Raw genomic sequence first — 17,847 nt, forward strand, 5'->3', positions numbered from 1 at the left:
ATGCAGAGCTAGCTATAGCTCTATAATTATATATACTAATTTCACATTTGTATTTCCCCCTGAAAAGTTTGCAAATCCTCTGTGCATTTCCCTCCTGCAATATTTGCAAGTCCCATTTATTTATGTTTACATCTATCTAGACATCTGTGTGTGTGTGTGTGTGCATATTTATTTATTATTATTATTATTTATTAAACTTGTATACCGCTACTCCCAGTTTGGCTTGGAGCGGTTTACAGAAATATATTAAAACAATACACTTAGCTCTAAAATAACAATAAAAACAATAAAAACAACAATAAAAGCAACAATAAAAACAGACATAGCCCTGAGTTTTTCACCCATTGAAAGCTTGTCAATAAAATAAAAAGCTTGAAAGCTTTATTTAAAAGGCCTATATCTATATTAATATCTATCTATCTAGACATTGCTCTGTATATAGAGAATTATATCTTTATAGGACTTGCAGAGACTTGAAAACATATGAGGGGAAATTTCATATATTAAATTAATGTATTTGTAGGGGGAAATCTATATATTATTTACAAGCTTTGGGGCATGCATTTGCCCAAGGAAGAAATGCAAGCAAAGCCCTCCTAAAAACAACTTTGTCCTCTTTTCTCCTCCCCTTTCCCACCTCTTTTATTTCTCCATTTTCAAATTCTAAAAGCAGCCAGAGAAGGCTTTTTAAAACTTCCCTTCCTCTCCAAAAAAAACCTACCCCATTTTTGTTTCCTTAGGAATAAAAAGAAATACACACCTCCTGTTGCTCTTCTTTCCCTCCTTCCCTCCCTATTGACTCAAATGTTCTTGCAATAATAGTAATAATAATAACAATAAATACTGCAAATTTGCAAGAGTCTCTCTTTTTCTTCCCCTTACACCCATGCAATCCTTTTCTTCTTCCTGGCTTGCAAGAGGCTCTCACTCACTCTCCTTTCGCTTTTGAAAACATTCTCTTCTTGTCTCTCTCTTTCTCTTAAAAAATAAGATAACTCCAGCCTGGGAGGAGAAGCGGAGAAGGGAGGTTTTGGAAAAGAAAACATACTGTAGTCTCCAGGCTCCGCTGCCTGGCTTGAAAGAAAGAAATAGATCACATATTGCAAGCAATAGCCTGCAGGCTCTGTTGCTGGCCTTGACCTTGACCCGATTATAAGCTCATAAATAAGGGCTGAAAAACTCGGCTTATCTTCGAGTATATACGGTAGTTATTCCACATCTTTTCCGCACCCCAGTTTAGAAATTGCAAGGTTTGACAGGAGTCATGTATGACATTATGGGAAATACTTTCTCTCAACATTAATTTCAGATGATGTCTGCTTAAACAAATGGGAACTGTTGGCCACAGTACATCTTTGAAATCTGGAAGCTGTCCTGTCTACAACGCCAAACCCAATCACGGTTATCCATGTAGAACCACACAGGTATGACTCACCCATCCCTTTTGTATGGTTGAAGTCGCCTTTCACCACTTTGCAGGTTTTGCCGTCTCCGTTGCAGATGCCGCAGCGATCCTCTCGGGCAGCCGAGCCAATAATCCCGTCACAGCCAATTTTCTAATGGCAACAAGATGTTCTCGGTTATTGTGAAAACAAAAGATTAATAAGGAAAGATGGGCTGCAGAACGCTCATTTGTATTCCGCATTTTATCACACTGAAATGTATCATACAAAAAGTATCATACAAAAAAGACAAATAAATGGGTCCTAGCGTAAACCCTGGAAGACAAGATGGCCAAACTGAGACTTCTGCTTTGGACAGATCACGACAAAACACAACATGCCAGAAAACATAATAATGTTCGTTAAGGTAGAAGGAAGTAAGGCAACATTGGGTTTGCAAGATGGCTGTTGATGGCTGTCATATTGATGGCAGACAACAACAAACACATGGGAACCATATTTATTTATTTTTATTTCCATTATTTCTATCCCACCCTTCTCACCCGATGGGACTCAGGGCGGCTCACAATCTAGCAAAATTCAATGCCAATATACAATACAAAAAGATAAAAATTAGCAATTAAAACAATTAGGCAATTTAACAAAATACAATAAATAGATTTAAAACCATCTATATACAGTAGAGTCTCACTTCTCCAACATAAACGGGCCGGCAGAATGTTGGATAATAAGGAGGGATTAAGGAAAAGCCCATTAAACATCAAATTAGGTTATGATTTTACAAATTAAGCACCAAAACATCATGTTATGAAACAAATTTGACAGAAAAAGTAGTTCAATACGCAGTAATGCTATGTAGTATTTACGAATTTAGCACCAAAATATCATGATGTATTGAAAACATTGACTACAAAAATGCGTTGGATAATCCAGAATGTTGGATAAGCGAGTGTTGGATAAGTGAGACTCTACTGTATATAAAAGGGTAATGAAATTTCGGCCTAGGACAAAATAACAAAACTACACATCCCAGCACAACCCCTCATCCATGCCTCTGCGTTCATACAACAAAAAGAAAAGAAAAATAAAGTCCTAATTAGAGGGAGAGGAATAGTTGTTTTTATCCAATTGCTGCCAGTTAGAAGGCTAAGCTCTGCCCACTTGGTCTCCTAGCAACCCACTCAGCCCAGGGGACAGGCAGAGTTAGGCCTCACTTAGGCCTCTTCCGCACTGCCTATAAAATACAGATTAGCAGATTTGAACTGGATTATATGGCAGTGTAGACTCAAGGCCCTTCCACACAGCTATATAACCCATTTATAATCTTATATTATCTACTTTGAACTGGATTATCTTGACTCCACACTGCCATATAATCCACTTCAGTGTGCATTTTATCCAGCCGTGTAGAAGGGGCCTCATATAATCCAGTTCTAAGCAGATAATATAAGATTATAAATATACAGTAGAGTCTCACTCATCCAACATAAACAGGCCAGCAGAACGTTGGATAAGTGAATATGTTGGATAATAAGAAGGGATTCAGGAAAAGCCGATTAAACATCAAATTAGGTAATCATTATACAAATTAAGCACCAAAACATCATGTTATACAACAAATTTGACAGAAAAAGTAGTTCCATGTGCAGTAATGCTACTGTGTTTCCCCGAAAATAGGACAGTGTCTTATATTGAGCAACGTCAATACCAGAAAATTTCACCTTATGTCTGGAGGCTCTGTCGAACTGGCTACGTGCTAGTAGACTGAAGGTGAACCCGGCAAAGACTGAGATTCTCTGGCATGGCCACTCGATTGATTTGACCCATTTGCTACCCACCTTCGATGGTGCTGCCCTATCTCCTTCGCCTACCGTTAAGAGCCTGGGTGTCGTCTTGGATTCGCAGCTGACAATGGAAGCTCAGGTCGCTGCTGCTAGCAAACAGACCTTTTTCCATCTACGACAAGTGAGGCAATTGACACCCTATCTATCTGATGAGGCTCTGGCAACAGTCATCCATGCCACGGTCACGTCTAGGCTGGACTATTGCAACGCCCTGTATGTTGGGCTTCCGATGTCCACGACCCGAAAGCTCCGTATTGTTCAGAATGCGGCAGCCAGGCTACTCACAAGAACACCCATGAAATGCCATATAACACCAGTCCTGCAGCATCTGCATTGGCTTCCAACTGATTACCGTGGTCTATATAAAATGCTAGTCCTGACTTTTAAAACTCTTTACGGCCAGGGCCCATCGAATCTTAGGGACCGTCTCTCCTTCTCCCATCATCAGAGGTCGCAACGACCATCCCAACGAGACTTACTCTATGTACCGGGTCCTAGAGAAGTGCACTTGGAAAGGACCAGGCGCAGAGCTTTTTCTGTTTCTGCCCCTGCCTTATGGAATGCCTTGCCGCCCTATATGAGAGCCATGCGTGAGTTGGGGCCTTTTACCCTAGCACTCAAGACATGGCTCTTTACTAGAGCTTTTAATCTATTTTAATATTTTTTAATCAATATTTGTATGTATGTATTTTTATCCTTTACAATTTTATCTTGTAAATCGCCTAGAGCATCGTGGATGGAGGGCGATTAATAAGTAATTAAATGATGATGATGATGATGATGATGATATTAATTTTTGCTCCCAAAGATGCGCTAGGTCTTATTTTCAGGGAATGTCTTATTTTTCCATGAAGAAAAATTCACATTTATTGTTGAACAAAAAAAAAAAAAGAACATTTATTATATACTGTGCAGTAGTTGTCATCACAAATCAGCATAACCAGACAAACTGTGAATCCTATCAAGAATTTCTTATTACTACCAATATTTCCATGTACAACACTCTATGGTATGTACATTTACCGACCCTGCATGCTCTGGTGTTCTGTTCGATGGGCATGCTTCCAAACAAAAACTTTGCTAGGTCTTACTTTCGGGGGAGGCCTTATATTTAGCAATTCAGCAAAACCTCTACTAGGTCTTATTTTCTGGGGATGTCTTATTTTAGGGGAAACAGGGTATGTAGTAATTACTGTATTTAAAAATTTACCACCAAAATATCACAATGAATTTAAAACACTAACTACAAAAACATTGACTACTAAAAGGCAGACTGCATTGGATAATCCAGAAGACTGGATAAGCGAATGTTGGATAAGTGAGATTTTACTCTACAGGGGAAAACCTTTACCCTTTACTTTAACTACCACCAATTCCTCAATACTTTATTTCCCATACCACCACACTTCGCCACAGCAACGCGTGGCCGGGCACAGCTAGTACATTATAAAATACTTGAGCCATTCATCCACAAGACCTTATACATAAACCTTAATCTGGACCGAGTTGAGACAACAGAATTCACTCATCAAACACCTGCTCACAAAGCCAAGTCTTTACTTTTTTCCTAAAACTCAGAAGGGAAACATAATTGGGATTGTTGTGAGTGTTTTGGGCTGTATAGACATGCTCTAGAAGCATTCTCTCCTGATGTTTCACCTACATATGTGGCAGGCATCCTCAGAGATTGTGAAATATATTGGAAAAACTAAGCAAGGAAGATTTATATATCTGTGGGTGGGAGAAAGAACTCCGAGCTGTATGGTCATGTTCCAGAAGCATTCTCTCCGGACGTTTCGCCCACATTCACACCTACCTCCAGCAGACAAGAGTTGTTTTTCCCCATCTGTGCAGAAAACTGTGCAGAAGGCCTACGAAGGATCCTAAACCTAGAGATACTGATTTTCAGTTCTATGGGATGCAAGCCCTGTTTGAAAGCTTTCTTTAGCTTTCTGTATAATGAGCAGGGGTTTACAAGCAGCCTTGCCTTTCTGCATCGCGTGAATGCCATCACGGCACAACAATCCAACCCCTCCTTTTAATATACTTAAAACCAAAAAATAGTTAGATTTTCAGATTTGTTAGATTTTTCCCAAAAAAGCCATGCCACTTTTCTTGGCACGCCATTTGAATTCTATATGGATTGGGTAGTTTTAAGGCGGTTTTTTAATGTGGCTCTTGGCTATCTCTGCAGCAGAAGGCTCATTGACACAGCCTGTGCATATGTTTGGGTGTTGCTTTGCCAGCCCCATTATGATTACTGCCTTGCGTCAGAAATGACAATGCCCCTTCGTGGGCCTGTGTAATACTTCCCATATGCGCTGCTGAACAATCCGCCACAGCAGATCGAATGTAAATATTGACGTCGTTAAGTGTCATTCTGGAGATTAATCATAGTAAGGTTGTGGCAGCATAAGCACATTCCTTTGCCTTGCCAATAGTTGTTCAGACTATCCAGTAGTCACGGAAGGCCAATTCACACAACCGCCAGGCATACAACAACTGTTATTTCGCCTTCAACTTCTGATGGCTCCCTATTTGTACCATGAAATTATCCAGCACAGGAGCTCCACTTTTCTGATATGTGTGGAAATTACCATAGACACTCATGTATAAGTAAGTTTCAAAAGGAATTCGTATCAATTCAGCTGTGGTGCAGTTGGTTAGTAGCCAGCTGTAATAAATCACTACTGACTGAGAGGTCATGAGTTCGAAGCCAGCCCGGGTCAGAGTGAGCTCCCGACCATTAATAGTCTATGTTATATCCCAGCCGCCTTTGGATTCTGAACCTGGTTCAGAAATGAACTTTGACCAGGATGAAGCTTACTCTGACTGTGCTGGTACAGTTGTGCCAGAACCTTCTACTTTACTTTATTGCTGCAAATGTTTGCATTCATAGGACACGCCACCTGTCAATCACCATTAAGTTTGGTTCCGCCCCTTGTTCAGGGCTCTGGGAGGGAAGGAGCCATTTTTAAGTTAGTCTTACTTAGGAAGCTCATCTATAGGACGTAGACCAGCTCGTCCCGTAAAAAGCTTCATATTTCAAGACCACCGGGGATAAAGAACACCGGGGATAAAGAACACCAGGGATATTGATTGTCCGAGGATACAGAACAACAGCACAGAAACATCCGCAAGCCATTGGCTGGTAGGTCCACTCAACAACCAGACGCACTTGGGAGTTGGCAGTGGGTCCCAGACCAGCTAGGCCCAGATAACAGATAGCCTGGGAGAGGTTATAAGAGGGTTTCCACAGTTATTCAAAGCCTATCGCCTGTCCTGTGGGGACAAGACTCCTTGAAGATTTATTATTTGTTCGTCAATAAAGACTTTGTTATTTCTTTAAAAGACTTCAAGGCCATCTTTTCAGGGAAATTCCTCAACAACCTTTCTTTAGGCACCCTGGCTTCCCGCTGGGCGTAAAGCGTACGTCCTATATAATAGACAATCAGTCACAGGCCCAGCGTGTGACAACACTGACTTTTCACCCAGTTCTCCTCTGAGTTCCTTCCAATTACACACCCCAGCTGTGGATAGCTCCGAGGCTTCCTTAATTGGGAGAGATACTGATAACATTACTCCCGTGGAAGAACCAGATGTTCCAAGCTCCCCAGGGAAGGTATCCTTTAACAGAAGACAGTTTTTGCAGCAAGAAAGATCCCAGACACAGCAGCTTCGCAGGAGTCAACTATTGGTGTCTAGAGGCGATACTGGATAGCAGATTGCTTTGGGAACCTTTGGGGAGTTGGGTTCTCTTTGCTGTTATTAGATCTAACTTCTATAAAAGTGTCTTGCACTGTGAGCCAGTGGTGGTGTCAACGTAGCAACTTCACCATTTCCAGTTCCCTGATTTTCAAGCCGAGTCTCATGCTTCCTGGTGACCAAGCCGAGCCGCGACTCCCATTTTAATCCAGAGTGAATTCACGTACTTGCCTTGTTCCTGAATCCAGATTGCTTTTAGCTTCGTCTTTTGCCTGCCTTGAAATCCAAGACTTCCTAGTGACTTTGGACTTCGTTATTTACTCCTGCTTTCTTGTTGTTTCCCCGCTCAAGAACTTTATTTTATTTATTTATTTTATTTACAGTATTTATATTCCGCCCTTCTCACCCTGAAAGGGACTCAGGGCGGATCACATTACACATATAAGGCAAACATTGAATGCCTTAACATAGAACAAAGACAAGACTAACGTGGGGCTCCAAGCTGGCCTCGAACTCATGACATCTTGGTCAGAGTGATTTGTTGCAGCTGGCTGCAGCTGGTTGCTCAACAGCCTGCGCCACAGCCCGTTTTGAGCATGTTTCGGTTTCTGGACTTTGGACAATAATATTGGACATATCTCTTCAATGCTTTGGACTAATTCATACCATTCCTTAAAGGACTATTGCTCACTCATCCTTTCCACTTATTCTTTCCTGAATTTATTATTGTTTTAATAAAGATATTACATGATTATTGGTCTCTGTTTGGTTTCTAGTGTTCAAGCTGCCTTGGGGTGCAACAAAATTTAGGTACCACTTTATGCGGGGAGTCTAATTTAATTAATTTACGACACCATAAACCAGAAGAATGAGGAAGTGTTCCATCAAGGACTCGGTGTCACAAATGGATCGTGAAGTGGCTGCTCCCTCCGTGGCCGGAATGGAGCATACCCTCATGAAGGCAGAAGCTGGAAAATGTTAAATTGCCTCTGTGTCCGTCTATATATGTCATATGGCTAATGGCATTGAATGTTTGCCATGTATATGTGCATTGTGATCCTCCCTGAGTCCCCTTCAGGATGAGAAGGGCGGAATATAAATACTGCAAATAAATAAATAAATAAATAAATAAATTACTATATATACTCATGTATAAGTCAATCTTGAAAGGAATTCATAGCTTAATTACCATATATACTCATGTATAAGTCAACCTTGCAAAGAGTTCACAGCTTAATTACCATATATACTCATGTATAAGTCAATCTCAAAAGGAATTCATAGCTTAATTACCATATATACTCATGTATAATTCAACCTTGTAAAGAATTCACAGCTTAATTACCATATATACTCATGTATAGGTCAATCTCAAAAGGAATTCATAGCTTAATTACCATATATACTCATGTATAAGTCAATCTCAAAAGGAATTCATAGCTTAATTACCATATATACTCATGTATAAGACAAGCTCATATTTAAGATAGTGCTCTCTGATCCTGATGGAATCCTTTCAAATATGTAAACATGGCTCTCATGTCTCCTCTCAACCTTCTCTTCTGCTTTATCCCCAAAAAGTGGGACTTGGAAAAAAATTTTTTGGGAGAGATGCACCATGTTGTGAAAAGTGACTGCCCACAAAAAAACAGTGTCAGCTCAGAATTTATGACAACAAAGTGGTGGCATTGTATCATTAGATAAGAGGCTAAAGATCTTCCTCTTCTGGTAGACATTCAAGCTGTGATCTTCTATCATTGTTTTTACCACTTAAGTTTTCCAACCAGCTCTTGACATTTTAATATTTTAGCACGGTGATAATACAGTGGGCCCTCAACATTTGCGGGCTTGACTTTCAGATGAAAATATTGTCTGTAGGGATCTCTAGGTCCTCCAGTGCAATTCCGCGCAATAAAATGCCATTTTGTTTGTTTTCATGTTTGTAGAAATCTATTTTGACATCCTTGCTCTTTTAAAATCAATGAAGGAATGCAGTTATTTAACCTCTCGCAGCCTCTACTGTTTACATGTCAAAGAAAAACACCATTTGGTAACATATAATTTCCATGCTCAGTTGAAGTCAATTGGTTTTCAACTTGAAAGCCCCTCAGTCATGTAAGTCCAACTATTTAAAAAGTGGTGTGAACATAATATGAGCAAGTAGCTCCCATCCTTTGCAATATGCACTTCAGCCAACGCTAACTTCAGTCCAAGAATCACCTGCCGTTTCACTCGCTGGGGATCTGACCTGGTTGTAAAACTTTCCCATAAATGTATTAATAAGTTATTCCTTCCCAAATCTGTTTCCCCCTTCCATGTTCTTCTAAGAGATGGGAGCACCTTTTCTTCTCATTGCGTTATTTCTATTCATTATTCCAAGAATTATAATTCTATCCCGCTAGCTCTAACCACAGCTGGTTGCCGAATTCGGTCATGGTGTCTTTAAAGAATCTTCACTCGCATGTGAGCTTTGGAAGCCATCCAAAGATGAGAATGCCTTGAGAATTGAGTTACAATAGCCGTCTTTCTTGAGAACGTTGCTAGGCTCCAGCCGATCGCCTTTCGTTTGCATAAAAAGGCAGCATGAGATCATCCCAAGACTCAAGGTGAACCATAACGAAGATGATGCTTGGCTTTATCATGCTATTTCACTCCGTTTGGGTGAGGCTGAGGATGAGCCAAGAGTGTGATGCAGCAACTAAAAAAGCCAGTGGGATTTTGGGCTGCATCCAAAGGAATCTAGTGTCCAGAGTGAGAGAAGTCATAGTGCCTCTCTCTTCTGCTTTGATCAGGGTTCTTTACCTGGAACCACACTGTGTCCAATTCGGGGCTATTCTGCTTTGCTCTGAATTGGACACAGAGTGGTTCCAGGTAAAGAGATATTGACAAGCTGGAAGGTGTCCAAAGGAAGAGGGCAACTAAGATGACCAAAGGTCTAGAGACCATGAATCTCTCTGAGGAGCATCTTTAAGAACTTGGTCTGTTTAGCTGCAAATCTTGGATGGATTGATCCACATGTTTATGAGCATCTTAAACACTTCTTTCCTTGAACCAATTGATTGACTGAAGATGACCAAATATTGTTATAATAATCAATATCCCATGCCAGTAAGGTAATGCTCAAGATCCTGCAAGGCAGACTTCAGCAATACATGGAGCAAGAGCTCCCAGATGTCCAAGCTGGGTTTAGAAAAGGCAGAGGAACCAGAGACCAAATTGCCAATATCCGCTGGATAATGGAGGAAGCCAGGGAGTTTCAGAAAAACATCTACTTCTGCTTTATTGACTATTCTAAAGCCTTCGACAGTGTGGACCACAACAAACTGTGGCATGTTCTTGGTGGTATGGGGATACCAAGTCACCTTGTCTGTCTCCTGAGAAATCTGTATAAAGACCAAGTAGCCACAGTAAGAACAGACCACGGAACAACAGACTGGTTCAAGATTGGGAAAGGAGTGCGGCAGGGCTGTATATTGTCACCCTCCCTATTCAACTTATATGCAGAACACATCATGCGACATGCGGGGTTTGAGGAATCCAAGGCTGGAGTTAAAATTGCTGGAAGAAACATTAACAACCTTAGGTATGCAGATGATACCACTCTGATGGCTGAAAGTGAAGAGGAGCTGAGGAGCCTTATCACCAAGGTGAAAGAAGAAAGTGCAAAAGCCGGGCTGCAGTTAAACATCAAGAAAACCAAAATCATGGCAACCAGACCGATTGACAACTGGCAAATAGAGGGAGAAAACGTGGAGGCAGTGACAGGCTTTATATTTCTAGGTGTGAAGATCACTGCAGATGCAGACGGCAGCCAGGAAATCAGAAGACGTCTACTTCTTGGGAGGAGAGCAATGGCCAACCTTGACAAAATAGTGAAGAGCAGAGACATCACACTGGCAACGAAGGTCCGCATAGTCAAAGCAATGGTATTCCCCATAGTAACCTATGGATGCGAGAGCTGGACCATAAGGAAGGCTGAGCAAAGGAAGATAGATGCTTTTGAACTCTGGTGCTGGAGGAAAATCCCGAGAGTGCCTTGGACCTTTGCAAGAAGATGATCACGATGCTGGGGAAAATGGAAGGAAAAAGGAAGAGAGGCCGACCAAGGGCAAGATGGATGGATGGTATCCTTGAAGTGACTGGCTCGACCTTGAAGGAACTGGGGGCGGTGACGGCCGACAGAGAGCTCTGGCGTGGACTGGTCCATGAGGTCACGAAGAGTCGAAAACGACTGAACGAGTGAGACGACAACGACAATCAAGTTGGAACGTAAAGGAGTCAGTCCTCTTTTGGATAAATTGGTTCTAAACCATTTTGGCCTTTGCCAGTTAGCAGCAATACTTTGAATCCGTCCTGGTAACGGCATCATTTAGGAGCACCTACTGAGAAGGCTTTCCCATATGGATGCATCTACAAAGGACTTTCACTGGGGAGAATCATAAAATGATAGAATCCTAGAGTTGGAAGAGACCTTGTGGGCCATCCAGTCCAACCCCATTCTGCCAAGAAGCAGGAAATCACATTCAAAGCACCCCCGACAGATGGCCATCCAGCCTCTGCTTAAAAGCCTCCAAAGAAGGAGCCTCCACTACAGCGAGTTCCACTGCTGAACAGTTCTCACAGTGAGGAAGTTCTTCCTCTTGTTCAGGTGGAATCTCCTTTCCTGTAGTTTAAAGTCATTGTTCCACCCTATAAATGCCTGGAGTGTGGGCAGAGCTTCACTCAGAAGGGAGATCTACACTGCAAAATGAATGTAGTTTGACACCATTTTAGCTGCCAAGGCTCAATGCTACGGAATCACGGGGTTGTAATTTTACAAGGTAAAAAGGTAAAGGTTTCCCCTGACATTAAGTCCAGTCATGTCTGACTCTGGGGGTTGGTGCTCATCAAGCTTGTTTTCTGCTGCCCTGCAGACTAGGACACGGAACAATGGCTTCAAACTACAGGAAAGGAGATTCCACTTGAACATCAGGAAGAACTTCCTCACTGTGAGTGAGGGCTGTTCGACAGTGGAACTCTCTCCCCCGGGTCGTGGTGGAGGCTCCTTCTTTGGAGGCTTTTAAGCAGAGGCTGGATGGCCATCTGTTGGGGGTGCTTTGAATGCGATTTCCTGCTTCTTGGCAGGGGGTTGGACTGGATGGCCCATGAGGTCTCTTCCAACTCTACTATTCTATGATTCTATGATCTCCATTTCTAAGCCGAAGAGCCAGCGTTGTCCGTAGACACTTCCAAGGTCATGTGACCGGCATGACTCCACGGAGCGCTGTAACCTTCCCACCAGAGCAGTACCTATTGATCTAGTCACATTGGCATGTTTTCGAACTGCTAGGTTGGCAGAAGTTGGAGCTAACAGCGGCTGCTCCCGCCGCTCCTGGGGTTTGAACCTGGGATCTTTAGGTCTCCAGCTCAGTGCTTTAACGCACTTCGCCACCAGGGCTCCAATTTTACAAGGTATTACACCACAAATTTCCAAGGCAGAATAAAAGCTAACCCTTACCCTGGTTTTAAAGAAATTGCAGCTGGAAATGCGTAAAAAATAGATTGGGTCAAGGAGCACATTTGGGTAAAAATCCTAACAGGCACAGGTACGACTCCAGCCAAATCCTCCGGCTTTTGGTCATTCTGGATGAGCCCTGTGTTGAAAAGGTGTCTGCTTTATTCGGGAAGCGCCTTCTATTCGTTGTTCATCCCACAGAGATGAATCAAAAGCATCTCAGCTGCTGCTTCTGAAAGCCATTAAGACATTTCCTCCAAGGATCGGCCACTTCATTCCTACTCAGAGGGCCAAGAGACTTTAGGCAGGAATTCAAAGAGTCCCGAGGACCCACTAGAGGTCCCCACAAGCTTACAGTGTTGGGGAATCACCCCCAAAGCCTGGTGTAACGTCTTGCAATGCTTAATATAATATATCGTATGGCGAGATGGACTCTGGATGTCTACTTTGAGATCCTGCTGATAGGAAGACTGATCCATTCGTGCAAATGATTTTTTCTTCTGAGCACTCGAAATTCTCATACTAGCAGAAATACTTTACCCATGGCATTATTTTCATATAATTCATCATCAAAATGATAAGACCACATAAAAATTACCATATTACTCTAATGTACACCTAATTTGGGCTAAATTACATCATCACAATTGAGGTGCGCATTACATTATGTTATACTCAAGTCAGAGCCGGCCCTAGGTAACTTTCAAGTGTAAGCAAACAGAACTTTGGTACCCCCCCCCCCCCCAAACCAATCTTTGGATAAGCAAAAATGTTGGATAATGAGGAGGGATTAAGGAAAAGCCTATTAAACATCAAATTACGTTATGATTTTACAAATTAAGCACCAAAACATCATGTTTTACAACAAATTTACAGAAAAAGCAGTTCAATACATGTTATGTTATGTAGGAATTACTATATTTGCAAATTTAGCACCAAACATTGAACTGGGATATAGGGCAGTGTGGACTCAGATAACTCAGTTCAAAACAGATATTGCAGGTTATTCTGCTTTGATATTCTGGGTTATATGGCTGTGTGGAATTGTGGAAGATAATCCACAATTAAAAGGTCACCGAAAGGGAATCTGGCCCCCGGTATTAAAAAAAACCCCTCTAAAATCAGGACAGTAAATAAAGAACACCACTCAGAAAACAGAGGAATTCCAGACAGGAAACAATCAGAGCCAGCTAACACCTCCCAACAATGGATTCCCCCAGACAGGAAGCAGACAGGCTTTGAAATTGCAAAGCCATTCAATGCTAATCTAGATGGCTACTTACAACATTTACACTTGCCTCAAGGACATTCCACATATATATTAACCCCACTTGCCTAGCTTCCAAGAGGCCTCGCTGGAAGCGGCAGCATGCGCAAGCAAAAAGTTGGCTTTAGGGCACTTGGAGGCACCTCAAGAGGCGCCTCAACTGCGCCCCCCAAACGATGGCGCCTGAGGCAACTGCCTAAATTGCCTTACAGTTGAACCACCCCTGACTCAAGTAAATATGGTGATGCGGGTTGAGCATCATGAATTCCAGAACTGAAATGCTCCAAATTTCTAAGTTATCCTAATTTGAGATAATGACACCTTTGATTCCTAACGATTCACTGTACCCAAACTTTCTTTCATGCACAGTATTATTAAACTGTTGTTTACAATACCTTCAGCTATGCATACAAGGTATATCCGCAACATACATTTGTTCTTAGGTCCTGTCTCCAAGCTACCCCATTTTGCACATTTATTCAAATACAGAGATTCCAAAATCCTCCCAAATCCAAAGTCCAAAAGACTCAATGTGTATAAGTTAGAAGTCTGTGAAAGGTAAGAAATTGTGTGTGTGCTTGTGTCGTAGTGCCTGCTGTTGACTTATGGTGACTCCATGAGTTTCATAGGCTTAAGCAACGAACACGCAGAAGTGGTTTGACCTGTTCCTTTCCCTCTGAAATCAGGTCCCTGGGATTCAATCATCATTTTCACAGCCCGAGGGACCGTTATTTTGGCTCCCAATCAAAAAGTAGTTTACTGGCTAAGAAGTACGACATGATGGATTGTAGGAGGTAATAAAGAAGTTACTCCACCTGGCACTTGCCATGAACGCAGAGATCCATCTCATATGGCCCGCATGGCGTCCCATCCACAACTCGGTCCGATACCAGCACAGGAGACTCCTTCCCAAATGGGGAGCAATACAGTTCACAGGGCTTCTCTGGAGGGAAGGAGAAGCACATTATTATTATTATTATTATTATTATTATTATTATTATTATTGACACAACGACGTTGTATGACACAGCAAACAAGATAGATATGCTGGATTTCGTTTCACAAAATCACAAGTCGAACACTTCCCAAGTGTCTAGGACTGTGTGATGTATTTTCGGATGATGCACGCAGATCCCAGCAAGATGGCCTTTTGCAGTTGACAGATCGTAATTTTGTCAATGTCTATTGTTTCCAAATGCCGGCTGAGATCTTTGAAGTTCAATCTTGAGGTCCTGATAGCGGCTGAGTTTTTCCTGTTGTTTTTCATCAATGTGACTGTTACCTGGGATGGCAACATCAATGATCCAAACCTTTTTCTTTTCCACAACTGTGATATCTGGTGTGTTGTTTTCCAGAACTTTGTCAGTCTGGATTCGGAAGTCCCACAGTATCTTTGCATGTTCATTTTCCAATACTTTTGCAGGTTTGTGATCCCACCAGTTCTTTGCTGCTGGAAGGTGGTACTTGAGGCATAAGTTCCAATGAATCATTTGGGCCATGTAGTTGTGTCTCTGTTTGTAGTCTGTCTGTGCAATTTTCTTACAGCAGCTGAGGAGATGATCAATGGTTTCGTTGGTTTCCTTGCACAATCTGCATTTGGGGTCATCAGCTTATTATTATTATTATTATTATTATTATTATTATTATTATTATTATTATTATTATTGTACACATATAAGGCAAACATTCAATGCCATATAAACATAGAACAGAGACAGACACAGAGGCAATTTAAACCTTCTCCAGCTTCCAGAGGGGATGCTTGATTCCGGCCACAGGGGGAGCAGCTGCTTCATCATCCACTGCGACAGCAACTTCCTCATTCCAACAGCGGCTGGATGATTTTTATGGCGTCGTAAATTAGCCTCCCCACATATAAGTGGTATCTAAATTTCCTACTTGATAGATGCAACTATCTTTCGGGTTGCTTAGGTCAGCAACGAGCTTGGGCTATTTTTTATTTTAATTGTCGGGTGCTCACCCCGACATGGGCTGGCCTAGAACCCATGACCTTATATCTTTCGAAAGGCACTCAAAGCAGCACACACAACCGAAGTGGAGTTGTCTATCTCACAAGCAGCAAAACACTCGGGTTTAACCCACTGTGCTACCGAGGCAAGTGGTGAGGCAAGTGGTGAGGGAAGTGATATAAGAGTCTATAGAGTTGATAGACATTTACCATCCATGATGACAGCAGTCCAAAGACTTTTCTTCTTGGTATATCGGTCATGAGACTGGCACTGTTGATCCCGGAATGTGGGCGCACCTTTGGGACAGGGCACATTTTCACAAACGGTGTGCTCCACGCTGGCTCCGCGGCAATTTTTGCCCCCAGGCCCAGGACTGTTGGCGAAGGAAAACAGGGCAGGTGTTATTTACAGGTTGCCTTCTTCAATAACAACAGCACAATGAAGGTACAATGTTAGTAAGTAAGAACCAGAAACAACAGTTATGTAAATGGAAAGAGTATTAAGAAATAAATGGGGAAACCCTGACGAGAACAATTTCAGATCAATAAGAATCGTTGCCGTTTGCAGTCTATTCAGCACAACATTCACACGTGGTTGATTTGGAGTCTATTGCTCCGAGGGTACTATTGTGTGCATGCGTTGCTTTTTGTCATGGCCTTGGGCCCGTACAATAAACTATTTTGGATTGGTTTTACTTAGCAGATCCAGAGAGACCAGATTCTTTGGTTAGAACAGGGATCCCCAAAGTAAGGCCCGTGGGCCGATGCTGCCCTCCAAGGTCCTTTATCTGGCCCCGGCTCTAAACTTTACACTTAGGATCATCCTAAGTCTGAAACAATCTGAAAGCCCACAACAACAAAAAGTTTAAGGACCCCTGGGTTAGAAGTTCTGATGAGAATAGGTCAACTTACGGTGGGTTGTCACATTTGCGCTGCCTGAACCTGGCACCGGTCCCACATGTCCTGCTGCACATGCTCCACTGGCTCCACATGTTCCAGTCTCCATCCACGTGCTCAGGGATGGGGGTCTTGCTCACACACTCCCCAGTTCGGCACCACTGGAAGCATCACAACAACAGTATTGACAATGACATTGATACTGCAGGATTTGGAGCAGATGAAAGCAACGCGACGCAGCTGCAAGGATGTACTCTGAGTGAAATTAGAAGTTAGCGACAAACTAGAATGGAGATAAAGAATTTGCAAAAATGTGGCTAAATCTCCATCCTTCGACGAAATGGGATGTTTGAGCCGAAGCCTACAGAAAACATTAAGATTTGGACAGAATGTATCTAAATCTTTAAGGATGCCATACTTTGGTGGTTCAGATAGATATTTTGCATTTCTAATTACCGTATATACTCGAGTATAAGCTGACCCGAATATATGCCGAGACACCTAATTTCACCACAAAAAAACCTGGGAAAACATTGACTCCAGTATAAGCTGAGGGTGGTAAATTTCAGAAATAAAAATAGATACCAATAAAATTACATTAATTGAGGCATCAGTAGGTTAAATATTTTTGAATATTTACATCAAGCCCAAATTTAAGATAAGACTGTCCAACTCTGATCAATTAATTATTCTCATCTTCTTCAATGTAAACGTGCTTATGTATCCTTTTAATAATAATAGAGTAAAATAATACATATAATAATAATAATAATAATAATAATAATAATAATAATAATAATAAGCTGATGACCCAAAATACAGACTCTGCAAGGAAACTGACGAAACTATTGATCATAAACCTCAGCTGCTGTAAGAAAATTGCACAGACAGACTACAAACAGAGGCACAACTATGTGGCCCAAATGATTCATTGGAACTTATGCCTCAAGTACCACCTCCCAGCAGTAAAGAACTGGTGGGATCACAAACCTGCAAAGGTTGTGGAAAATGAACACGAAAAGATACTGTGGGACTTCCGAATCCAGACTGACAAAGTTCTGGAACATAACACACCAGACATCACAGTTGTGGAAAAGGAAAAGGTTTGGATAATTGATGTCGCCATCCCAGGTGACAGTCGCATTGACGAAAAACAACAGGAAAAACTCAGCCGCTATCAGGACCTCAAGATTGAACTTCAAAGACTCTGGCAGAAACCAGTGCAGGTGGTCCCGGTGGTGATGGGCATACTGGGTGCCGTGCCAAAA

General features: G+C 41.9%; 1 protein-coding gene across 2 annotated transcripts in view; it reads right to left on the minus strand.

Annotated features, from left to right (window-relative positions):
- Positions 1-17,847, minus strand: part of adamts17 (ADAM metallopeptidase with thrombospondin type 1 motif 17) — a 197,663-nt gene that overhangs the window by 65,547 nt on the left and 114,269 nt on the right. For both annotated transcript variants that reach the window (XM_062963439.1, XM_062963438.1), the window contains exons 12-15: positions 16,595-16,740; positions 15,893-16,056; positions 14,529-14,656; positions 1,436-1,556 (exon numbers count right to left, since the gene is read on the minus strand). In XM_062963439.1, coding sequence (XP_062819509.1) covers positions 1,436-1,556; positions 14,529-14,656; positions 15,893-16,056; positions 16,595-16,740 — 559 coding nt within the window. The remainder of the gene's footprint in view (positions 1-1,435; positions 1,557-14,528; positions 14,657-15,892; positions 16,057-16,594; positions 16,741-17,847) is intronic.

The sequence above is a fragment of the Anolis carolinensis genome, unplaced genomic scaffold (assembly GCF_035594765.1).
Source record: "Anolis carolinensis isolate JA03-04 unplaced genomic scaffold, rAnoCar3.1.pri scaffold_11, whole genome shotgun sequence".
Taxonomy (NCBI): Eukaryota; Metazoa; Chordata; class Lepidosauria; order Squamata; family Dactyloidae; genus Anolis; species Anolis carolinensis.